The sequence below is a fragment of the Stomoxys calcitrans genome, chromosome 5 (assembly GCF_963082655.1).
Source record: "Stomoxys calcitrans chromosome 5, idStoCalc2.1, whole genome shotgun sequence".
NCBI lineage: Eukaryota > Metazoa > Arthropoda > Insecta > Diptera > Muscidae > Stomoxys > Stomoxys calcitrans.
In genome coordinates this window covers 12,601,331-12,628,314 of record NC_081556.1, presented here as the reverse complement: position 1 = coordinate 12,628,314, position 26,984 = coordinate 12,601,331, and the positions used below count along the sequence as shown (strand labels likewise).

The 26,984-nt window shown below is 34.3% G+C and overlaps 1 protein-coding gene across 3 annotated transcripts; it reads right to left on the bottom strand.

Annotated features, from left to right (window-relative positions):
* Window positions 1-5: 5 nt before the first annotated feature.
* On the bottom strand, window positions 6-25,425 carry LOC106083428 (limbic system-associated membrane protein). 3 transcript variants are annotated; one of them, XM_013246422.2, is made up of 8 exons: window positions 24,994-25,425; window positions 24,624-24,746; window positions 11,135-11,344; window positions 10,716-11,038; window positions 4,157-4,552; window positions 3,504-3,665; window positions 3,209-3,404; window positions 6-353 (listed from the first exon to the last, which is right to left on the bottom strand). In XM_013246422.2, the coding sequence occupies exons 2-8, from the start codon at window positions 24,691-24,693 to the stop codon at window positions 169-171; spliced, it is 1,542 nt and encodes a 513-aa protein (XP_013101876.2). In that variant the 5' UTR covers window positions 24,694-24,746; window positions 24,994-25,425; the 3' UTR covers window positions 6-168. The 3 variants fall into 3 exon arrangements, with proteins under 3 accessions (XP_013101876.2, XP_013101875.2, XP_013101877.2); XM_013246421.2 differs by having other exon boundaries at window positions 25,198-25,425; XM_013246423.2 differs by having other exon boundaries at window positions 25,211-25,425.
* Window positions 25,426-26,984: the final 1,559 nt, after the last annotated feature.

The window sequence follows — 26,984 nt, the reverse complement described above, 5'->3', positions numbered from 1 at the left end:
CACAATTGTCTATTATTATTATATTATAAGCGTCTTATGTTGTATATTTGTGGTTGTTCTGTTTCTTTTTAATTTAATTTGCACTAGAATATTTTATTTGGCTTTTTAAATTATAGTAATAATAACATGTACATTTATAAAGTTAGTTTGTTGTTCGATGTATGGCCATCAATTTGTAATGAGTCTGCTACTGGTAAACGCTGCAAGCAATAATATTAGGCTTTGTAATAGGAGGTTAGCTCTCGTCAAGTTAGCAGCGCCATCTGTTGAGTTAGCTTTCTTCTCTCCTGCACCAAAACCAGCTACGACTAATTTCTCATTGGTGTCCATGATGTCGTTGGAATGAATAAAATCTGCAAAGAGAGAGAGAGAGAGAGAGCAAGAGAGGAGGAAGTGTAAGAAAAAGAGATGATTACAAAATGAAACAAGTTACAGAAAAAAATTTTTTTAAGAGCCGACTACCGCAAAATTTTCTTCTGATTGTACAGTGCTTCTTCCTACCAGCCCTATAAAAGTCGCCACAAAAGTTCCTTTTAATGATGTCAACGGGCTTGTTAGATAATAGATAAATTATATAGAGATAAAGAATTTTAACTTCGCACTTAGACTGGTTGGTGGCGCTTAAGACTATAGATAAATGAGAATTATCTAAGAATATGCCGCAAGCAGCTTACAATATCATGTTGTTTGCGTCGTTTGCATTTTCTAAATATGCTTTATTACTTTTCCCCTGAAGGAAACTATTGAAGCACCTATATAGGGTTTCGGCAGTCTAAGCTTCCAATATGTGTACCTTTCTCTCTTTTTCTTGTAAATTTGTTTTTTTAATTTTTTCGATAGAGCTGCTTGCTTTGAAGAAAAATAAAATAGTTAACGACATCTATAAGCTTGACATTTGCTGTCAAATTTTGAGAGCACAAACATTTCTCTGTTGCTTTAATCCTCTTTGCGGATGTTTCGCAAAAGTTCAAAGTTGTGCAACCTTTTCGAGGGTTACCCTATTTATCAGGATTCACTGAATAAGGTTAAGCCAAGCGATCAGCCGATATACTTTTTTTTTTAATATTTGGCAGTACTTGGCATTGAGGATGTGAACTTGTTCTCTTTTTACATTCATTCTTTGTTTACGTTTTCTCCTATATGATGACATTTTCAATCGTCAGATTTGACATCCTTAATGATGTTTATGGGGCCTATCCAATTTGTGTTTTTGCATGTGACCTAACCTTCTATTAGTGAATCCTGCCTATTTATGAAAAGTAAAAGAGTGCTAAGTTGGGGGTCCGAATCTTATATACCTTGTCAAGTTTTTTTCACGGCAGTCAAGTCAAGAGTTAGGCTTATATGTAAGCTATATCTGGTTACACATAGAACAATAATTTTTAAAAGCAACAACTTTTGTAGTAAAACCGACGAAGAAATTTGTCAATTTTCCTGCAACAATTTATTTTGAATCTCAACGACCGAAATTTGTTGTTAAAAGTCACTCGCCTTGCAAGCCAAAATAAAAACTTCTCACATGCTCTGCCCGCAGCTTCACTAGTCCCATATATGCGCTAAAAATTGTTTGTCCTAAATTAAACTTAAATTCGAGATGATCAATTTTCCAACTTTTTAAGGAAACATTTCCTTTGGAGAAAAATATTTCCTTAAATTCAAGGATTTTTAATTTTAAATGGCAGACTAATAAATCATAAACTCTGCGTCTTAATATCATTGAAAATTGGGAAATTGACCTTGGGACCAGACAACGGTGAATCCTTGTAAAAGTCGCAAAATAGCCTTACAAATAGGAGTGTCCTTAAATGTTAAATTTTTTTAGGTTAAGGTAGTAATTTTGAAAAAAGAATTTCTCAAAAAATAATAATTGGGCAGTCATCTATGAAGTAGAATAAGAATCAAACAGTTAGTCTTAAATTTTCTCAATTCTATGACCCTAAATTGATTCAAGTCTGGTATAATATCCGTTTCCAATCAGTGGTACCCTTCGACAGCCTCTTTCTTTCACGTACGCTACTCTCGTCCATGATCCTAACTCAGATCGCGTTGTTACTATGCCCCTATGTTGCTTCAACTCTGTTATAATATTCGATACCGATCGTTAGGACCTTTCTTTCGTGAAAGCCTTGCTTTGTCACTATAAATGCTCCAAAGTCTCGCCTCCCTTACCAAATGCTCTTCACACATATCCTACGTAAACACAAATCAGAGTTAAAAATTCCAAGCTGTGTTGTGCCGGTAGCCTGTATTCTGTGCTCTTCCCATATTCCTTTAATTTCTTCAATTCTATGACCCTAAGTTGGTTACAAGTCTGGTAAAATGTCCGATTCCAATCGGTGGTACCCTTCGACAGCCTCTTTCTTTCACGCTACTCTCGTCCATGATTCTAACTCGGATCGCGTTGTAACTATGCCTCTAAGTTGGAGAGAAAGATAATTTTCCCATGAACATTTCTTGAGGAAGAGGGGCAAACTTCTCACATATCAATGAGTGCTATTCGATTCAAATTTTAAGCCCAACGATAAGGGATTTCCTTTTTATAGCGAGTCCGAACGACGTGCCACACCTCTTTGGGGGGAGAAGTGTTATGGCCTTCTACATACTTTTTCAATTTGGTCTAGATCGGTAAAGATTTGGATATAGCTGTCATATAGACCGATCTCTCGATTTAAGGTCTTGGGTCCATAAATGGCGCATTTATTGTCCGATGTTGCCGAAATTTGGGACAGTGAGTTGTGTTAGGGCCTTCGACATTCTTCTGCAATTTGGCCCAGATCAGTCCAGATTTGGATATAGCTGCCATATAGACCGATCTCTCGATTTAAGGTTTTGGAACCATTAAAGGCGCATTTATTGTCCGATGTCGCCGAAATTTGGAACAGTAAGTTGTCTTAGGTCCTTCAAAAACCTTCTTCCGTGTCGTATATGGTTCAGATCGGTCTATATCTGGATATAGCTACCAAAAAGATCAATATTTTGTTCTACAAAATTAAACAATGACTTATTAGACTACTGATTGTCTGTGCCGAATTTGATCGAAATCGTACCATATTTCGATATAGCTGCTATGGTGGCATAAATTATGCATTTTTCACCGGACTATGACGAAAAGTGGTTTACATATATACCAGAGTTGTTGGGTATCCAAAGTTCGGCCGGCCGTACTTAACACCTTCTTACTTGTTGACTTTTCCTTTGTTATCCTTACCATCAATACTGTCTCCTTCTTTATCCTCTATTTTAATAATATAGGGCGTTGAGAATTTTGACCAACCCCTTGTGTTTTTGGTCTTCATGCGGGTCTGCCATTCTCCTGGCGTTAATACCATTTCATGGGTAACTTTCCATATACCGCCCTCATGACGATGTGTATGCAGCATCGCTGCAGTGCTCCAAGTCACAGACTAAAAGAATAAGATTAACTTTAAAAACATGTGCAAATTTTTTGCCAGCGATTAGCTATAAAAATAAAAAAAAGCGGATTTCATCATATATATGTATACCCTGTTCATTTTATAATCGATTATTGCCTCCGACAGAGGCTGAAGACTTCGCACCAGCCAATAAATTGTTACCACATTGCCGTCAATTTTAATATCTTCAAATTGACCCTTTTCGGGTTCGAGAATTAATTGAACTTTTAGCTCACTGGAACCTATGGTATTCTGAAATCAAGTACAAACAAAGTTAAAGTTAAAATCATAAAAAAATAATGACAAATAAATTCCAACATGTAAATACCCCTTATATACGTTAAACGCCGGGGTTCACTAAGTAAGTTTGCGTAAAGCGGTCAGCCGACATAAACCACGCTTACACAGCTCTTAAAATCTGGATTTATGTCTCGACCATCTGTTTTGCCTTTATAAAATCAGCTGACGAGAGCCTTAAATCCGGATTTAATGAGCAGTGTAAACGGGGTTATACAGTTTTTTTTTTAAACTTGACCATATTTGCTATTGAGGATTTCAACTTGTTTCTTTTGTTAATGTTTTCTCATATTTGTGGCATTTTCGATAGAAACATTTTGACATCCTCAATGTTCATGGGGCCTTTCCACTTTTTGTTTTCGTGAAGTGGCATAACTTTCCATTAGTGAACCTTCCATATTTCCACCTTGAAATGGATTTTTCAAGATTAAAATAATTGTACTTACCTCTGCCAAGCACGTGTATTCGCCCAAATCATCAAAAGTTACATCATATATTGTCAACGTGCTGCGATTGAATAATTTATCTGCCGAAAGGCCTAACATATGTTTCTCCGAATAACCCACTATGTTATTATTTTTCATCCAACGTGTGGTGGCAATTGGCTCACCACGATAATCACAGTATAGTTCAGCTTTTTCACCAATATCCGTATTGACATGATGTCGATGGGTTGTCACTTTTGGTGCATAATAGACCATTAGCTCAAACTTGCCATTGCGGGGATTTTTGGAACCATCCTCATCTAAACACTGATATAAACCAGCATGATGTGCATCAATATTGTCTAGCATTATGATGTTATTAACCACTTGCAGGTCGGCATCAGCAGCACGTAAATTCTGGAATATAAAGAGAATTTAAACTAAGAATAATAAAAAGAAAAATTATATATTCAAAAGTTCCTTTACCCTAATTGTAAAAAACGTCAGATCTCGGAGATGGGATAGATGATTCAAGCGAAATTTTATTTGAGAACTAAAATTAGCCCAAAAAAAAAATTGGTATCCAAATGTGGAGTGGGGTCCTTAGGTGGACCGTCCCACTCTCAAACCCTGTCATTATGGGCCTCATATGAAAGGTAATTGGAAGGATGAATTCCATTTGCTATCCAATTTTGAAGCCAAGTTTTTAGGAATATGTCCTTTCTCAAAAACTCAAAACGCAATATCGCGTTCGATATTCGTACGAAGTTGATCAATCGTGGCTGGCTTGTTGGTCTAGATCCAAGATATATTCATTTACAGGTAGTGGCAGTTGGAACCAACTGTCCTGCAAATCCATATCATCCAATTGGGCCAAAATTATTCTGTTATCATTGAACGGTAGCGATTCCCATGTATTGTAACATGTCGGTATTGATCATCACGGAAGAAGTACGGCCCAATGACGCCGCTGGCCCATAAATCGCACTAAACTGTAATTTCTTCGGGATGCAATGATGACTCATGGAGTACGTGTGGATTGCTGTCAGATTTATAACGCATATTTTTATATTCCGTTGTAACATCTCGAAATATTCGTCTAAGACACCATAAAGTATATATATTCTTGATCGTCATGTCATTTTAAGTCGATTTAGTCATGTCCGTACGTCTGTTCGTTCGTCCGTCCGTCTGACGCTAACTTTCTAAGGAAATCTTTCACAAATACTTCTTATTAGTGTATGTCGCTTGGGATTATAAATGGGTCAAATCGGTCCATGTTTTGATATAGTTGCCATATAAACCGATTTTGGCTCTTGACTTCTTGAGCCTCTAGAGTGCGTGATTCTTATCCGATTGGAATGAAATTTTGCACGACGTGTTTTGTTATGATATCCATCGATTGTGCGAAGTATGGTTGAAATCGGTCTAGAACCTTTTATTGCTGTTATATAAACCGATCTTGGGTCTTGACTTCTTGAGCCTCTAGAGTGCGCAATTCTGATCCGATTGGAATGAAATTTTCCACGAAGTGTTTTGTTATCATATCCAACAACTGTACCAAGTATGGTTCAAATCGGTCCATAACCTGATATAGCTGTCATATAAATCGATCTGGGATCTTGACTTCTTAAGCCTCTAGAGGGCGTAATTCTTATCCGATTGGAATGAAATTTTGCACGACGTGTTTTGTTATGATATCCAACAACTGTGCCAAGTATGGTTTAAATCGGTTCATAACCTGATATAGCTGTCATATAAACCGATCTGGGATTTTGACTTCTTGAGCCTCTAGAGGTCGCAATTATTATCCGATTTGCCTGAAATTTTGTACGACGGATCCTCTCTTGACCATCAACATACGTGTTTATTTTGGTCTGAATCGGTATATAGCCCGATACAGCTCCCATATAAATCGATCTCTCTATTTTACTTCTTGAGCCCCCAAAGGGCGCAATTCTTATTCGAATTGGCTGACATTTTACACAGGTCTCCAACATATAATTTAATTGTGGTCCAAACCGGACCATATCTTGATATCGCTCTAATAGCAGAGCAGATCTTTTCTTATATCCTTTTTTGCCTAAGAAGAGATGCCGGCAAAAGAAATCGACAAATGCGATCCATGGTGGAGGGTTTATAAGATTCGGCCCGGCCAAACATAGCACGCTTTTACTTGTTTCCTACTAATAATAATTTTTTTTTACTTTTAAATTAAATTAAAATGAATTTGTTTCTGTGTCTGTTCGTGTTGAAAAGCCTTTTTTTAAATTTGTGCATCATGTCTTATGAGTTATATTGTCTGTATATGCATCATACGCTCCCCTTAAATAAAGGCATCATGACTGTATGATGAACCTGAATTTGATATTGCTCATACGCCACTAGGCGCCATGGAATCAAACCCAAGAACATAAAAAGCAGTTAAAAAATAGAGTTTTAAGCTAAATGAATAAAATTTTAATTTTAAATTGGAAACCGATTTGATTCTTTTTTTTAATATTTACAACGTTTAAGCTTTCATTTTATATATAAATATTAATTATATTTTAGGCAATTTTTTGTTTTGTTTTTATTTTGGTATTTTTTATTATTAATTCATTTGTAATTTGGTTTTTATTATTATTAATTTTTTTATAAATTTTTTTATTATTTGAGTTTTTAAAATTAAATTTTTTTATTATTTATATTTTTATGACAATGCCAATATTTTTTTTCTTTCAATTAATAATTTTATATAATATTTTTTTGTTTTTAAATTAATCTTGTCTCTATTCGCTTGATTATTTCAAATTGAATTGTGCGTCATGTCTTAGCATTAATATTATCTTTGTATGAATAATAAGTTTCTATTCAATGAAAGCATTATTTACGGTGGTATGATGTACATGAAGTTGATATTGGTCATATGTCACTCCGTATGATATTGCTCACATGGTCTCAAATCTAAAAATAGGTAAAACACGCTATGGAAACAATTAAATGTTGCCAGTATTAGGAGGGGAAAACCACCGCTGAAAATGTTTTCTGATGGTCTCGCCAGGATTCGAACCCAGGCGTTCAGCGTCATAAGCGAACATGCTAACCTCTGTGCTACGGTTGCATCCATTGTAAATTGTAAAGCACACATATGAATTTGAACAGGGCTCTTTAAAACGACTTGTTTCACGATCGCAATGGAAAACATATCGAATCTTACTTCCCTTATTCAAATCCAACTTATCCAACGATGCCAATTAGCAACAAACACAAACATCTTTTACAACACTCTTTTGTTTTTCGCACGATCATCGCCCAACGGTAGATGCTGACAGCGCTGTTTTGTCTGTTTGCGCTATACAGCACTGGCAGCATCAACCGCAAGGCGATCGCCATGCGAAGAACAAAAGAGTTTTGCGAAAGATGCTTGTGTTTGTTAGGTTTTTTTTTGTTTTCTTCAATTTCATTTCATAGCACAGAGTGTCGTATAAGTAATATCACCTTCATGTCCATCATACGACCGTGAAGCGTTTAATGCACAGGAGCGTATGATACATAAAAAGATATTAGTACTCAGAAGACATGCACAATATGAAAAAGAAATTTAAACAAACAAAGTAACAGAAACAAAAATAATAAAAAATAAAACATGTAGAAGCGCTCAAATTCGGACGGAAGAAATTTAACTCCCAAATATATCTTTCCTCCCATATGACCCTTAAGGCTGTAGTAGCCATAATTTAGGTCCTATCGTAAGAAAATCTTACAAGGGTCTATTCAATAATTCAATAGGTCTACAAAATTAAAGACTGACTAGATTTTAACATAGGTTTCATTTATTGAAAGTAGTATGTACGTGGTATTATATAGTCGGCTCCACCCGACTTTTGTCTTTCTTTACTGGTTTTACTACTCAGTTTTGCATTTTATTTTTTTTTTTCGTATTTTAAGCCTCTATTTTTGTCCGATTTGGCTGAAATTTTGAACTTAGTGTTATGACTTCCAACAACAGTGTTATATACGATTCATCTCGATATATATATATAGCTCCCATATACCCCGATATAGCTCCCGTATACCCTAATCTCTCGATTTGACTTCTTGAGCTCCTGGAAGCTTCACTTTTCATCCAATTTGGCTGAAATTTTACACATAGTGTTCTGTTATAATTTCCAACAACTGTGCCAAGTACGGTTTAAATCGGTTTATAACCTGATATAGCTTCCTTGTTAACAGATCTGCCGATTTGACTTTGTGAGTCCTTACAAGCCGCAATTTTTATCCGATTTGGCTGAAATTTTGCTTGTGATGTTTCTGTTACGACTTCCAACAACTGTGCTTCCATATAAACCGGTCTCTCGATTATCCTTGTTCGGTTCATAGAAGCTTTTTGCTGGTTTGACAGAATTTTGGTATGTAGAATAAAATGATGCCCTTCAACTTAATTTATATTGCATAAATTTTTAGCTGAATCCATGGTGGTGGGTTACCAAGATTCGGCCCGGCCCAACTTAGCTAGCTTTTACTTGTTCGTATTTATACCCTGCACCAATGCTATGATACAGGGTATTATAATTTATTGCATTTGTTTTGTAACACCCAAAAGGAAGAGAGATAGACCCATTGCTAAGCATACCGATTGACTCAGAATCACTTTCTGATTCGATGTCCGTCTGTCCACAAGTACAAAATACAGGTCGCAATTTTCATCTGATCGACTCAAAATTTGGTACAGACATGTTTTTCGTCCTAGAGACAAAGCCTATTGAAATTGGAAAAAATCGGTTCAGATTTGGATATAGCTCCCATATATATATTCCTCCGATTTGCAGTAATCATGCAGTAAAATATTCATTTGTTAGCCGATTCTCTCGAAATTTGGCAGGAAGGATTTTCTCTTGACTCTCGACATTACTGGTGAATTTCATGGAAATCGGTTCAGATTTAGATATAGCTCTCATGTATATATATCACCCGATTTTCACTCCTAGAACCATTGCAATGGTATTTATTGACCAATTTTGCCAAAATTTTGCGCAACGCTTTTATCAACGACCACCACAATATTTGAGAAGTTTGATCGAAATCGGTTCTGATGTATGTATAGCCCCGAATATAAGTTCGCCCGATTTTGAGAAATATTGCAATAAAGTACTAATTTCTTAACCCATTCTCTTGAAATTTGGCAGGAAGGATTTTCATATGACTTTCGACATTACTGGTGAATTTCATCGAAATCGGTTCAGATTTAGATATAGCTCTTATATATATATATATATCGCCCGATTTTCACTCCTAGAGCCATTGCAATGGTATTTATTGACCAATCTTGCCAAAATTTTGCGCAACGCTTTTATCAACGACCACCACAATATTTGAGAAGTTTGATCGAAATCGGTTCTGATGTATGTATAGCCCCGAATATAAGTTCGCCCGATTTTGAGAAATATTGCAATAAAGTACTAATTTCTTAACCCATTCTCTCGAAATTTGGCAGGAACGATTTTCTATGGACTCTCGACATTACTGGTGAATTTCAAGGAAATCGGCCCAGATTTAGATATATCTGTCATATATGTGTATCGCCGGATTTTTTCTCTTAGAGCCACTGCAAGTGCATTTATTGACCAATCTTGCCAAAATTTTGCGCAACGCTTTTATCAACGACCACCACAATATTTGAGAAGTTTGATCGAAATCGGTTCAGATGTATGTATAGCCCCGAATATATGTTCGTCCGATTTTGAGAAATTTTGCAAAAAGTACTAATTTCTTAACCCATTCTCTCGAAATTTGGCAGGAAGGATTTTCTATGGACTCTCGACATTACTGGTGAATTTCAAGGAAACCGACCCAGATTTAGATATATCTGCCATATATGTATATCGCCGGATTTTCTCTCCTAGAGCCGCTGCAAGTGCATTTATTGACCAATTTTGCCAAATTTTTGCACAACGCTTTCCTCGACTACCACTACCACTATATCTGAGAAGTTTGTTCGAAATCGGTTCAGATTAAGATATAGCTCCCATATACATGTTCGTCCGATTTTGAGAAATATTGCAATAAAGTACTAATTTCTTAACCCATTCTCTCGAAATTTGGCAGGAACGATTTTCATATGACTCTCGACATTACTGTCGAATTTCAAGGAAATCGGCCCAGATTTAGATATATCTGTCATATATGTATATCGCCGGATTTTTTCTCCCAGAGCCACTGCAAGCGCATTTATTGACCAATTTTGCCAAATTTTTGCACAACGCTTTACTCGACGACTAGCACAATATCTGAGAAGTTTGGGTAATTTTTTGTCATTTGTCAACCGTGGTGATTACAGTTTAAACATATTTGCCCGAAATTTGATAGGGAGTGTTTAATAACCCATCTGAAAACAAAGCTCCCACATTGTACTTATAGGGTAGGTGTAGGGTATTATACAGTCGGCACCGTCCGACTTCTGTTCTTCCTTACTGGGTTTTTCATGTCAATTTCCAAGAACTTCTCATATTTGATTCTAATGCAGTGTTCATGGAAAACTTGTAAAATAAAGTTCGACCCCATTATTTTTCTTTAAACATTAATTTCATTTTTTACTTACATTCCAAAACCATTTTATTTTGCCAGACTTCATTCCGGGAGTTTTGCATTCACAACTATGAGATTCACCTTGTCTGTAGGTAATTTGACGCCCCAATACATCACGACCATCGCAATAAATTGTTAAAGTCTTTTCCACATTCAAAATAATAGTTTGTGTTATATTTTGAGGTAAAATTGTGCAGAAATAGTCGCCACTATCCGAGGGTTGGGCTTGGCGCAAGAGCAAGGAATTGTTTTTCTGACTCTCGTAGCGGTCATTCATTGAGTATTGACCACTGGCAATGGCAATGGTATCCTTATACCACATGATGACATTATTGGCTAAATATAGTAAAAAGATATGAAAAAACCATTAATGGGACTTTTGATATTTAATCTGTGTTTTTTTTCTGGGTGTCTCTAACGGAAGTTACTTACCGTGAAAATTTTGCACATCACAATGTAACAAAACATCTTTATTTGGTAAGGCCGAAATTTCAATTTCCGATTTTATAAAATATGGCGGCTCAAACACCGTACCCAGGGGGTCTATTAAAGGCTCTGGCGCCCCACTGCTGGTTTCCAATTCGTCATAGTAATCATCGGGATATAGGCTACGATCATTGTCGGGCAAGGCCAGGCTAGGCGCTTAAAGCAGAGTCGATGTTAAGAAGTTAATACCAACACACAATTGCCAATAACTTGCACACAAAAGATGAAGAAGCATAAGAACGAAACAACGAAAAGAAAAGAGCGTTTTTTGCCTTTATTATGAAATGAAATGAATGAGATGCTGAGCGGCTATAGCCAAAGTATAGCTGTGGCCATACTGTGTCTAAGTGTCTGTGAGTGTTTATGCCTTTTATTTTTTTTTATTATTTCTACTTCTACTCAATAGGGAAGAAATTATGCAGTGGGGTTATGGCAATGGATGTTGATGCAAGCATGACCAAGTACAACACTTGAGTGCGAGTCGAATTGGATGAGTGTATGTGTGTTGTGTGTGTGTGTGTATGTGTGTGTTTGTTACAATGCGTGGGTTTTAAAACTACTCTCATTCTCTTCCTATCTCTTGTTTCATTGTCAAGATACAAATTCTGTTTCAAGGTCGTCGCCGTTATGCCGGCAAAAGAATTGTTTAGTGCTTGCTTGAGTGTGTGGTATGAAGGTTAAATGGCTGCTATGGTTTGGTGGCTTGACTTTTTGTCTCATTGGCTGGCTGGTTGGTTGCTCTATTTTGCTTATTTTTGTTTTTAATATTTTGCCAAATTCAATACCAAATTATATATGCTTGTATGTCTAACTGTCTGTATATAAACAAATAATAGAATTTATTTATCTAGTTTTATAAGTATATATATGTAAAAGAGTGTGTGAAGTGGTACTTGTATAGTTTCAGCTTGTGATGTTTACTATCTTTGTTTTGTTTTTTTTTGAGGGCTCTAGGGGAACATTTTCAAATAGAGTTCAACTAATATTAATAGATATATGTACATGTGTATATTTCTATACATGTCGTCTATCTCCACTTTTTAATAATTGAGCTAAACATGGCTATATCGCAAAATAGCAAAAAAGTACAAAACCAATAAAAAGTTCTTTACACACCATAACAATAACACTGGGAAAAATCGCACACTGGAGAGTTGCTGGGCAATTATCGCATTTGATGACGTGGCACAGTGGTTGATATTTTTCAATTGGTCGGTAAAGAATCAAAAGACATCAAGCGATCTTTTTTCGATAAGATTATAAATAAATTAAAGTGAAAGCATGTATTATCAAGATAAATCTAAAGCAATGGTAATATTGAAACAGAAATAGAGAGAACAATTAAAGGCGTATTAAGTTCGGCTGGACTGAATCATTTATACCCTGCACCATGAAATGCGTTTGCCAAGTTCTTTGCATGGTTTCTGTTTATATAAAGGCAGAAACTAAAAAAGATAATGGGAGCTCATCAAAGGAAACCGTTTGTGGTTTTGTTTAAATGTTTGGATAAGAATTGCTTTCTGTATATACTCAAGATGTCAAATTTGGCCAAACTTTATATTGATACTGAAAATTATAGCAGTTGTCATCATGCTAAATTTCAGCCTAATCAGATGAGAAAATCGCTCTTTTCAGGCTTAAGGTGTAAAATTGGGAGATCGGTTTATATAGGAGCTATATCAGGTTTTAAACCGATTCGGACCATACTTAAAATAATTGTGAAAGGTCATATGAGTAATCATTGGGTAAAATTTCAACCTAATCGGATATGAATTGCGTCCTCTAGAAGTATGATAGGCAGATCGGTTTATATGGGAGCTATATCAAATTTTTAACCGTTTCGAACCACACTTAGAACACCTATTGCAGGTCATAGGAAAAGTTATAGTGAAAAATTTCAGCCAAATTGGATAAGAATTGTGTCCTCTAGAGGCTCTAGAAGTATAATCAGAAGATCGGTTTATTTGGGAGCTATATCATGTTTTCACCTTATTCGGACCATACTTTATACGCCTATTGGAGGTCATAGGAAAAGTCATCGTGCAATATTTCAACCAAATCGGATAAGAATTGTGCTCTCCCGAGGCCAACGAACCATAGTCGGGGGACCGGTTTGTATGGGAGCTATATCAGGTTTTGGACCGATTCGGACCATACTTAAAATAATTGTTGAAGATCATATGAGAAATCATCGTGTAAAATGTAAACCTAAATGGAAAAGAATTGGGTGTTCTAGAGGTTCTAGAAGTATAATAGGGATATCGGTTTATATGAAGGCTTTATTAGATTTTGAACCGATTGGGACCATACTTAATGCATCTGTTGGAGGTCACAGGAAAAATCATAGTGCAAAATTTCAGCCAATTCGAATAAGAATTGCGCTTTGTAGAGGCTTAAGGAATAGGGCTACTAGCCGAAACAGGCCTGCTCCGCTGCGCCTTCGTTAACACTCTAATATTCTTTGAGGGTGGGGATACTTCGCCCAGAATATGGATATAGAATTCGTGCTGAATGCCTACATTCGAATCCTGGCGAGAACATTGGACAAAATTTAAAGCGTTGGTTATCCCCTCTTAATGCTGGCGACATTTGCGAGATACCATGCCGTGCCGGGAAGAACTCATTGATGTGTGAGGAATTTGGCCCTGTTCGGTTCCTGGGCAAATTTTTACTTTACTCCCAAATGCCTTTCTTTTGAGTCCTTTAATACCGTATTGGTAAATATTTCCGGTTTAGGGGGTATTTTGGGGGTGGACCCAAGGGTCCTATCCCGACAATGAATGTCAATTTTCCGAAAATTAATTGATTTCCTCCCCAAATAGCTTTTATATAATAGGGAAGTATTTTGGAGTGGGGCGTCTCCCCAAACACATTGCTCTGTATTCTTGTGATTGGTCTATAGGGTCGGAGGGTTTAGGCGGCCCCCGCGGCACCCAACCACATCAATAGAAATCATGTTTTGTTTTTGGTGACTGTGAAAGTGCAAAATAATTTCCAACGAATTGCATTACCAATCTCCGGGATCTGGTATTTTTGAAAATTTGGGTAATCAGAAGTGGTTTTTAGGAGAGACATTTCGACTCAAAGATGAATATCAAATTCGTGCTCCACTCCTAAATCTCTTTAATTAGAACCCCATATTGCTATGGCCGGTTAATATGTACCGTTTGGAGGGTGTTTTGGGGCTGGGGCGACGACCGGCACTTTGCCCTGAAAGTAGATATCAAATTCTTTCTTTACTCAAAATTACTTTTGATTTGAGCTCCATATTGCCATAGTCGGAGCCCCCAAACACTTGGCTCCAAAATTGGTTATGAAATTCGTTTTCTTCTCTCAAATACCTTTCATATGAGTTCCATATTACGATAATGGGTCAATTAACCTATTCGACGTATTTTTAGGAGGAAAAGCGAAAGACTCGAACACAAATTTGAATGTCATATTCGTAATCTACTCCCAAATATCTTTCATTTTTAATCCCATATAGCCATGGTCGGTTGATATGCCCATATGAGATATTTGGGGGTGGGGCGACCTCCCATTACTTGGACCTAATTTTTTATGCCATATTTGTAATCTACTGCCTAATACTTTTCATTTGAGTCCCATATTGATGGGATTTTTTTGAGGAGTTTTGGGGTTGGGGCGGCCCGCTGGGTACTTTGACCCCAAATTTTATACAATATTCATTTTCTAGTCTCCAATACATTTTATTTGATACCCATATTGTGCCTATCAGTCCGATTTTGGTTTTGGGTGGCGTTTTTGAGGTATGGGGGAGGGTCCGCCACCATCCGATATATCAAAATTATATAACCTATGTTTCCCTCCACCAAAACCTACAAAAGCTGTGAATATTTTAAGAAAGTCGGTTCAGCCATTTTGATTCTTCGGAACAAACCGAGTCCCATATATGCCCATTGGGGACGTTGTTGGGATGTGGGGTGACCCCCTACGCTTCGATCTGATTTTGTATGCCATATTCGTAATCTACTCCCGAATACCTTTCATTTGAGCCCCATATAGACATGGACGTTCAATTTGTCTGTTTTTAGAAGTTTTGGGGTTAGGGCGACTTTCTGGGTACTTGGATCCAATTTTTAATGTCATATCCGTATTTTTCTCTTCAATACCTTTTATTTAATATCCATATGGTCCTCATCGGTCCACTTTTAATTTTGGGTGGTATTTTTGGGGTAACGTGGGAGGGTCCGCCCCCTTACGATATCAACCAACTCCTTCCTGTCCCTATCCACAATCTTCTCCCGAATATGTTTCATTTGAGTCCCATATTGTCATGATCGTTCAATAAACCCATTTTATGAGGTTTTGGGGTTGGGGTGGTCCCCCAGTTACATGGACCCAATTATTAATTAGAAATTTGTACTCTACTCCTGAATACCTTTCATTTAAGTCCCGTATTGTCCCGATCGGTACACTTTTATTTGTGGCTAGTACTTTGCGGTAAGAGGGGAGGGTACGTCCCCCTTCCGATATCAAAATTTATATAGCCTATGTTTCCTTTCAACTTATCAACTTATACAAGGTAATCGGTTCTGCCGTTTTTGAGTCTATACGGCACAAACAAACAAATAAACCGACAAACAAACACAAATTGATTTTTATATATAACAATATATGAGATATCTAAGATTGGACGGATTTGGCCCACTTCCCACTCCCATTCGACCTACATTAATAACAAGTATTTGTGCAACATCTCAAGCGCCTAACTTAACTCTTTCGAAAGTAAGCATACCTTCGACTGACGGGCAGATGAACGGACGAATGGACATGGCTCGATCGACTTAAAAGGTGTTAAAGACGGAATGACGAAGTTAGTATATCTCATCCTATGGTCGAGTATACATTAAGAGAGAGTATTTAGAATAAATATAGCAAATCTATACTCTCTTTAAGCTTTTTACATTTTCTTAAAAAAATTCAGTAAGGAAAGGCAAAAGTCGGGCTGTGCCGACTGTATAATACCCCACACCTACCCTATAAGTACAAAGTGGGAGCTATATCTAATTCTGAACCAATTTTGATGGACCTCGGCGGATGTTTTCAACAACCCGGTAATATAAGGAGTCCTAAGAAATTTTTTTCTGCCAAATTTCGGGAACATATATATGGGAGTTATATTTATGTCTGAACCGATTTCGAGCAAACTTCTTAAATATTGCGGTAGTCGTCGAGGAAAGAGTTGTACAAAATTTTGGAAAGATTGGCTAATAAATGCGCTTCCGGCGGCTTTAGGGATGAAAATCGGGCGATTTATATTTATGTGAGTTATATCTAAATCTGAACCGATTTCTATGAAATTTACAAATAATGTCGAAAGTCAAGAGAAAATCCTTCCTGCCAAATTTGGAGAGAATCGGTTAAAAAATTATCTCATTATTTCAATGTTAGTCCAAATCGGACGAACATATATATGGGAGCTATATCCAAATCTGAACCGATTTTTTTCCAATTTCCAATTTCCAATTTCTCTATGCCGAAAAACATGGCTGTGCCAAATTTGAAGAAGATCGTACGAAATTTGCGACCTGTACTTTGTACAAAATTTAACATGAACAGACGGACAAAGCTAAATCGAATCAGAAAGTGATTTGAGTCGATCAGTGAGTCTATCTCTCTTCCTTCTGGGGGTTACAAACAAATGCACTAAGTTATAATACATTGTACCACATTTATTTATGTAATAATTAACTTATAAGATAAAACAAATAAATGCGGCCAAGTCCGACCAGGCCGAATCTTGGAAACCCACTACCATAGATTCTGCTGAAAATGTATACGAATTGAGATGAAAGGCATACTTTTTTTCTACATACTAAACTCTTGTCAAACCAGCAAAAACATGGGAGCTATATCAGTTTATAGACTGATTAGGACCGTATTCGGCACAGTTGTTGGAAGTCGTGACAGAGCACCGTATGCAAAATTTCAGCCAAATCGGACAAAAATTGCGGCTTGTAAGGATTCAAGAAGTCAAATCGGGAGATCGGTTTATAGGGAGCTATATCAGGTTATAGACCGATTTAAACAGTACTTGGCACAGTTTTTGGAAGTCATAACCCAATACTATGTGCAAAATCAGCCAAAACGGACAAAATTTGCTACTTGTAAGGGCTCAAGAAGTCAAATCGGGAGATCGGTTTATATGGGAGTTATATTAAGTTACATACCAATTTAAACCGTACTTGGCACAGTTATTGGAAGTCGTAACAGAACACTACATTCAAATTTTTTTTAAAAAACTTTTTTTTAAACATTTTTTTTAAAAAACTTTTTTTTAAACATTTTTTTTAAAAAACTTTTTTTTAAACATTTTTTTTTAAATTTTTTTTTAAGAACTTTTTTTTAAATTTTTTTAAAAAAACTTTTTTTAAATTTTTTCCAAATTTTTTAAAAAATATTTTTGTTTTTGGATCTTCTTTTTATTTTGTTGTTTCATTTTGTCGTTGGATTTCTTCAAAGTTTTTAAATTTTATTTAAAATTTTTCTTAAAAAAATTTTTTAAAAATTTTTTTTAAAAAACTTTTTTTTAAACATTTTTTTTAAACATTTTTTTTTTAAATTTTTTTTAAAAACTTTTTTTTTAAATTTTTTTAAAAAAACTTTTTTTTTTTAATTTTTTTCCAAATTTTTTAAAAAATATTTTTGTTTTTGGATCTTCTTTTTATTTTGTTGTTTCATTTTGTCGTTGGATTTCTTTAAAGTTTTTAAATTTTATTTAAAATTTTTCTTAAAAAAATTTTTGTTAAAAAATTTTTTTAAATTTTTTTTAAAAAACTTTTATTAAAATTTTTTGTAAAAAAATTTTTTTTTTAATTTTTTTTCAAATTTTTTTAATAAATATTTTTGTTTTTGGAGCTTCTTTTTATTTTGTTGTTTCATTTTGTCGTTGGATTTCTTAAAAGTTTTTAAATTTTATTGGGTTGCCCAAAAAGTAATTGCGGATTTTTCATATAGTCGGCGTTGACAAATTTTTTCACAGCTTGTGACTCTCTAATTGCATTCTTTCTTCTGTCAGTTATCAGCTGTTACTTTTAGCTTGCTTTAGAAAAAAAGTGTAAAAAAAGTATATTTGATTAAAGTTCATTCTAAGTTTTATTAAAAATGCATTTACTTTCTTTTAAAAATCCGCAATTACTTTTTGGGTAACCCAATATTTAAAATTTTTTTTTAAAAAACTTTTTTTTTTAATTTTTTTCAAATTTTTTTTTTTTAATTTTTTTTTTTTTAATTTTTTTTTTAATGTTTTTAAAAAATATTTTTTTTTGGAGTTTCTTTTTATTTTGTTGTTTCATTTTGTCGTTGTATTTTTTTGTTTTATCCAGAAACCAGTAGGGTTGTTTTTGTTTCTATTTAAAATAGCAAACAAAACGAAAGCCGTAAAAAAATTAAAAAGGGTTTTTATTTTGCTTTCTTATCTAAATAGAAACAAAAACAAACACAACAAACAAATTGGTTTCAGCTGGACAAAAAAATCCAATGAAAAAAAAATTTTCTTAGAAAAATTGAAAAAAAACGTACTACGTCAATATAAATGCTCTAAATAATGAATACATGAAATTTCATTAAAATCGGACAAGGGAACCGAGGATCGGGCGTTCAAAGGTAATGTTCTTTGACCAATAAAAGGCGAATTTATTACCCAATTTCGTTGAAATTTGAGACAATGCAGCTATTTGTGTTATGTAGTGCGATGTCCGGGCCTATTAGGGTTCAAGTAGGACTATTTTCGGATATAACCCCCATATATACCGATCTACCGATTGTAGGTATTTCACCTAAAAATGGGTATTTATTTCCCGATTTTGCTGAAATTTGGTACAGTGAGTTGGTGTAGATAGGAAATAGCTGCCATGCAGACAAGATTTGGAACAGTGGTTTGTATTAGACCCCTCGCATTAGTACTAAATATGGTCCAGATCGAACTATATTTCAATATAGCTGCTAAGGGTTTGTGAATGGTGTATTTTTTTGCGGTTTTTGGATATCTGAGGTATCATAGATCTGCAGCGGTGTATCGCATTTGCAGTGCACCGCAAAAATTCTTGTTTTTATTCGGGGATGAGACGGCATCAGGCTGTCATTTGGAGGGTTTCCTTAACCAACTAATGTCTGATTGTTAAGTATTCAATATATAAGGCATTATATTCACATAGCCAATTTTTGAAAACTTTTTTTGAAAAAAAAAAAAAATTTAAAAAGTTTAATAATTTAAAAAAAATATTAAAAAGGGTTTAAAAATATTAGAAAAAAAGCTAAACATGTATTTTTTTCCTAACAAATATAGTGTTTACAACAAACAAATAAAAAAAAAGCAACAAAAAAAGTTTAAAAATTTAAAAAAAATTAATTAAAAGGTTTTTTAAGATATTTGAAAAAAGGTAAACCTATTTTTTTTATTTCCTAATAAAGATTGTGTTTACAACAAACAAATCATATTATTTTCTTAATATTTAACGACCATTTAGAGATGAAAAGTCGCTTTGAATGACTTTGACAAAAAATCATCGCCCCTGTTCTCAAAAATCGAAGGCTTATCGGAATACCCATAAGCCTTTATACCCACCACCATAGGATGGGGCTATGCTAATCTAGTCATTCCGTTTGAAACACCTCAGAATATTGATGTAAAACCCCATAAAGTATATATATTCTTGATCCTCTGGACATACTAAGTTGAACTAGCCATGTCCGTCCGTCCGTCTGGCGAAATGACAATAGCGGTTAAACGCGTAAAGCCAGCCGCTTAAAATTTTGCACAGATACGTAATATTGATGTAAGTCGTTGAGGATTGCAAATGGGCCATATTGGTTCAGATTTGGATATAGCTCCCATATAAATCGATCTCCCGATTTGACTTCTTGAGCCCTTGGAAGCCGCAATTTTTGTCCGACTTGGTTGAAATTTTGCACATAGTGTTCGGCTATAATTTCAAATGACTGTGTTAATTACGGTCCAATAATCCATATAAACCGATTTCCCGATTAAGCCCCTGGAAGCTTAAATTTTCATCCGATTTTGCTGAAAATTTGTATGTGGTGCTCCGCTAAGACCTCTAATAACTGAGCCTAGTACGGTTCAAACCGGTCTGTAACCTGATATAGCTCCCATATAAACCGATCTCTCGATATGACTCCTTGAGCCCTTGGAAGCTTAAATTTTCATCCGATTTGGCTGAAATTTTGCACATAGTGTTCTATTATGACTTTCAAAAACTGTGCCAAGTACGGTCCAAATCGGTCTATAACCTGATATAACTCCCATAAAAACCGATCTCCCGATTTAGCTTCTTGAGCCCTACAAGCCGTGAATTTTATCAGATTTGGCTGAAATTTTATGTTATGCGTCTCAACAACTGTGCCAAGTACGGTCCAAATCGGTCTATAACCAGATAAAGCTCCCATATTTTAGTAGAATCCATGGGAACCAGATAAAGCTCCCATATTTTAGTAGAATCCATGGTGGTGGGTTGCCAAGACACAAAAACGGTTTTCAGAAAATTTTTGAAAATTTAAAAAGAAATTTCCGTTATTTTTTCTTCAATGCTTTGTATTCAAAGAAGCTCATAGCAAATAACTTATAAAAGTTAGTCAAATGTGTGCTGTTATTCAAAACACTTTGAGTGGCATGGTGGATCGCGATTTCTGGTACTCCATGTGACTTCATCAACAATTTTATCAAATTGATTAAGGTGCTCTACATACCCAACGACCATAGAGTACGGTGTAGAGCATGTTTTTGTTTTGGAATAGGGCACGAACCCACGACCTCTGAACTGGTAATCCAAGCACGCTACCAACTCGGCTACCAGGGCGCCCTAAATGTGTTTTGTTAAATTTTAACTTGTGCAAGGAATTTCTTAAGACTTTATTTTTATAGAAATTTTTGTTGAGATTCCATTGCAGGATATTGTCCGGCTTTAGATTATTGTTTAGCAAAAAAAAAATTAAAAAGTCAGCAAAAAATTTTTTGTCGAAATTGTATTTGCATAGAAGATTTTTTTTTTTAAATTCTATTGCTATAGAAAATATTGTGCAAAATTTTTATATCTATAAATTATTTTGTCAAAGTTTTACCACCATGGAAAATATTGCCAACATTTCATGCTCCCTTTTAAATTTAATGCAATATTGACTTTGAAGGACATTCTGTCATCCTCAATTACATGTGCGAAATAACTTTTCTTGTGTACTTCTTAACGATGGTAATTTATGATTCACCATAAAGCTGTTGCATTCCAGGTTCTAACCAACTCGTGTCCTTGCATCGTTCACAATGTGTGTGTGTGTGTGTGTGTCTATAAGTGTGTGTTCTGCATGTACTTTATCTAACCTTCAATGGCGACAATGCCATTCCTTTTATTGTTTAGTCGGGACATTATAGTTCTGACCTCATCTTTTCTGGATGGCGTTCATATACTCCATCAGCGATTTTTATTACAAGGACATACTCTGACAGTTGATGTCATTCCATTGGCAGTATTTTATGAAAAATGGTCTTGATGCAATTCAGAGTTTGATGTAGGAGTTTTAGTGCAAGATACACAAATAATTGAGTAATTAAAGCAAGATGCATGATGTCAACAAAGAAACAACATCAAAAAACGGGTAAAAAATCCTTTAAATTTGTCAACTTTTATTTCTTGGAATATTTAATCAAATTTTCATTTCTATAGGAAATTTTTGCCAAAATTTCATTTCAATAGGAAATTTTATTAAAAATTCTATTCTATGGAAAATTTTATCAAAACTTCATTTCAATGGGAAATTTTGTCAAAATTTCATTTCTATAGGAAATTTTGTCAAAATTTCATTTCTATAGGAAATTTTGTCAAAATTTCATTTCTATAGGAAATTTTGTCAAAATTTCATTTCTATAGGAAATTTTGTCAAAATTTCATTTCTATAGGAAATTTTGTCAAAATTTCATTTCTATAGGAAATTTTGTCAAAATTTCATTTCTATAGGAAATTTTGTCAAAATTTCATTTCTATAGGAAATTTTGTCAAAATTTCATTTCTATAGGAAATTTTGTCAAAATTTCATTTCTATAGGAAATTTTGTCAAAATTTCATTTCTATAGGAAATTTTGTCAAAATTTAATTTCTATAGAAAATTTTGTCAAAATTTCATTTCTATAGGAAAAGAAATTTCATTTCTATAGGAAATTTTGTCAAAATTTCATTTCTATAGGAAATTTTGTCAAAATTTAATTTCTATAGAAAATTTTGTCAAAATTTCATTTCTATAGAAAAAGAAATTTCATTTCTATAGGAAATTTTGTCAAAATTTCATTTCTATAGGAAATTTTGTCAAAATTTCATTTCTATAGGAAATTTTGTCAAAATTTCATTTCTATAGGAAATTTTGTCAAAATTTCATTTCTATAGGAAATTTTGTCAAAATTTCATTTCTATAGGAAATTTTGTCAAAATTTCATTTCTATAGGAAATTTTGTCAAAATTTCATTTCTATAGGAAATTTTGTCAAAATTTCATTTCTATAGGAAATTTTGTGAAAATTTCATTTTAATGGGAATTTTTTCAAAATTTCATTTCTATAGGAAATTTTGTCAGAATTTCATTTCTCTAGTAAATTTTGTCAAAATTTCATTTCTATAGGAAATTTTGTCAAAATTTCATTTCTATAGGAAATTTTGTCAAAATTTCATTTCTATGGGTAATTTTTTTGCATATCTTTTCTATGGAAAATTTAATCAAATTTTTATTTCTTTGGGATTTTTTTTTTTAAATTTTGTTTTTTAGGAAATGTTGTGAAAATTTCATTTATATATATGGGAAATTTGTAAAAAATTTCATTTAAGAGAAAAATTTTGTCAAAATTTAATTTTATGGGAAATAATGTCAAAATTTGATTTTTATGAGAAAACTGTGTGGGATATTTTGCCAAAATTTCATTTCCTTGGAAATTTTAGTCAAAATTTCATTTCCCAAAAAATATTTGTAAAAATTTCACTTCCATGGGAATTTTTGTCATAAATTCATTTCTATTAAAAAAATTTTGAAAAAACTTTGTTTTTTGGGAAATTTAGTCAAAATTTCAATTCTTTGGGAATTTGAGTCAATATTAAATTTCTATGGGAAATTTTTTCAAAATTTCTTTTTTTTGGAAAATCTTGTCAAAATATCATTTCCAAAGGAAATGTTGTCGAAATTTTATATTAATGGACAATTTTTGTCATTAAAAAAAAAATTGCCATGTTATTATTATATTTTGCTATTTTTTTTTTTTAATTTTTACTCCGTTTTCCATTTATAACGCCCACTGTGCCTCTCATTATTTTTAAATTTTGAACTTTCATATTTGAATCAAACATGGTATAATGTGTTGTTAATGGCGTTTTACAACATTTCCCTTTTGATTTTACCCATTTGGCGTTTTTCAGTTTAGAGAGACTGAGAGATTTGACTTGTTGCTTATAGATTTTCCTAGTGATGTCATGATTACAGCCATGTTCTTTACAATATGCACCATGTACTTGGCTTCAAAACGCTACAAAGAATGACTAAGTAAATATTTTTGTTTGTGCTTTTTGTTGAGTGTAACAAAAAACCATAATCATTATTGGCAGACTGGTAGAAATGGTAGAAATGGTGCGTGGTGTTTGTGGGTCCGCATATTGTGGCTCGTGTTGGCTGCCTATAATGCATGAAACCACTCGTAGCAAAGAGTTTGTCGCTGTGTGATAAGTTCTGCCTCATGGGGAGTAAGTCATTTAGGGGGAACATTATTTCAGAGGAGAACCGGATAAGCGTCAACTGAGATAAGATAACATTGGGGAATGAATGTTTGGTTTGATATCTGCTTAAGCATTAAAATTGGAAAAAAAAGCATTCCATTTTAAGCTTTTTTCTAAATTTCCTTACCTATCTTATATGTGGTGTTTTTGTGATTTCTTTTTATTTTTATGTAATGTGTGTTTGTTTTTTGTTATTCCTACAAATTTTCTAATGAAAACTGAAAGTTTTTCTTTCCATTATTGTTGTTATTGTGCTGTTGTTAATGTAAAGTCAAAAAATAGCAAACAGTTATTCTATGACAAGAGCAAGGGGGGAGAGGAAGAGCGAGAGTTATGTGAGAGGCAGATAAGTGATATATATGCGATAAGGAGGATGATGACGTTGAGTTGACGATGAGTGTCAAATAAGTGAGCGAGCACCTATGTATGTTGGTGTGACTGCATGATGTTATTGCAAATGTATGGGTTATTGCTCTAGATTCAATTTAAACAATTGCAATATTCTGTGTTCTTATGCTGGCAGCAGCGGCCTTTGCATTTCCTCCACACATTTCTCATATATGTAAGTGCATATATACATATGCATGTGTGTGAGTGTTTGTGCATGAGTATGCCTTTAATTATGATCGAATGGCTAATTTTAACACTTACCATTGCTAATAAATCCTAAAACTAGGCAAATAATCGACAACGTAGTCTCAGTTTGCCTATCCATTGTCATGCTCTTCTTATAACGTTGGCTTCAACTTATGTAGTTTGCTAAAATCATGAAGGCTATACAAAGCGAAGCGAAAAGAAGGGTAGAATTTTAAAAACCACTATTGAGTGCTATATATATTTCTCCAAAGAATTTTCACAAAAAATCATACAAATATGCAATTATTTTATTTATTTTGACATTTATAGGTTATATACACATTTTTATTTATTCTCAAATAGAAGTACAATATGTATGCACTATTCAAAACTATAAGCTATAGCGATCATATGCAAATTATACTGGTATTTATTTTTCATTTACAACACATCCGCCGTGATTATCGTGCCGTTCCGTCAGTTGCAGTTATTTTTGTTGTTTTGTTTTTCATTTGAATCCCGTGAGTTTCAGGCTTTACTGATTAGTATTTTCTATTATATTTGTTAATTTGTTTCTATTTGATATTTTTGTTTTTTATATTGTTTAGCTTTCAATTTCATCGAGAAAACCAGCCAGCCACTCGCTTACTTTGGTGTCGCACCTGAAGCAATTTTTATTTGTTTCGTTTAACCACTACTCGGTCGCTCTAACAGAATTGAACTGAACTGTAATTGCGCCAATAAGACTATTTCGAGTACTCCTCCACTGCGGTAATAGTCGTTCAAACGTATCTCTACATACGAGCACTGATATGTAAGCGCACACAGACACATACACACCCGACTAAACTCACATAAGATCAGAGTGAAATTGTTGATTGGTACTTGGCTTTTATCTCTACGGCGACAACAATTTTTCTGCTGCCAGCCAGGCATCTTGCCGGCCAGCAACATGTATCCATCCATTCAGCCAAATTTGCACAGCCGTGCGCATACAGTGTTGATCAAAATTGTATGAAAATGGAAAACAATGGTAGTGTTGTGTACTTTCGACGTATACATGTTGGTTAACAAACATCTGGGTGGTCCTTTTTTTGCCAACTGTCAAAGGGAGCACAATGGGGAAAATTTTACAATCATGAAGACCAAAAAATATTTAATAAAATTAAAAATTGAAAACATTTTGGAAAGCAATAGATTATGGGAAATTATTTCCATGAGAAAAGATATTTTTATTATTATAATTTTTCAAGGGCAAGGATATATTTAGTACCCTTTTCCTAGGGAAGGATTAGCTTTAGTAGCCTTTTTCAAGGGAAAGAGTAGTTTTAGTAGCCTTTTTCAAGGGAAAGAGTAGTTTTACCCACCTATTTCACCGTACCCTTAATACCCATGTACCCAAAAATTTCCTATAGCAATACAATTTTTGACAAAATTTCTTGTAGGAGTGATATTACCCTTTCGCTTGGAAAAGGGTACTAAAGTAACACTTTAACTTGTAAAGGGTACTATAGATACCTTTTCCCTTTCCCTTGGAAAGGTTACTAAAGTAACACTTAAACTTGTAAAGGGTACTTTATCCTTAAATCCTTTTCCTATATCCTAGTATCCTTTTACTTGAAAAGGGTACTAAAGTAACACTTTAACTTGTAAAGGGTAATTGAGCTTACATTTTCCCAGGAAAAGGATACCAAATCTACACTTCTCCCTGAAATGGATACCAAAACTTACCTTTTATATGGAAAAAGGTACCAAGACTACTCTTTCCCGCGAAAAGGGTACCAAAGCTACTCCTTTTCCCGGAAAAATTCCTAAAAGGTATCCTTACCCTTGGAAAGGGAAACTAACCTTGAACTAGGGTACTAAAGCTATCCTTACCCTTGGATAAGGGTATCAAAGCTGTACTTTCCCTTGGATAGGGGTACGTAAGGTACCCTCCCCCTCGCAAAAAGGTTACAAAAGATATCCATCCCCATACTAAAATTACCCTTCCCCATGGAGAAGGGTACAAAAGCAACCCTTCTTTTTTGATAAAGGGAAATCAAACTAACCTTTTCCTTGAAAAAGGGAACTAGAACTATTCTTTCTTCGGAAAACAGTACTAACTCTACCCATTCCCTTGACAAAGGTACTAAAACTATTATTTTCTATTTTATGGAAAAAGGTGTTAACACTACTCTATTCCTTGGACATGGGTTCTAAAACTGCACTTTTCATTAAACAAGAGTATTAAAGACAGTACTAGGGAAAAAGTACTAAAACTACTAACAAAACTAAAATTTTCCTTGAAAAAGAGTACTAAAACTACTGTTAAAACTACCCTTTTTCTTGGGTTAAGGTACTAACATTACCCTTTTTCTTGGAAAAACAACCCTTTTTACTTAAACTCCCCTTTTTCTAGGAAAAGCGAACTAAAACTGGCCTTTTTTTTGAAAA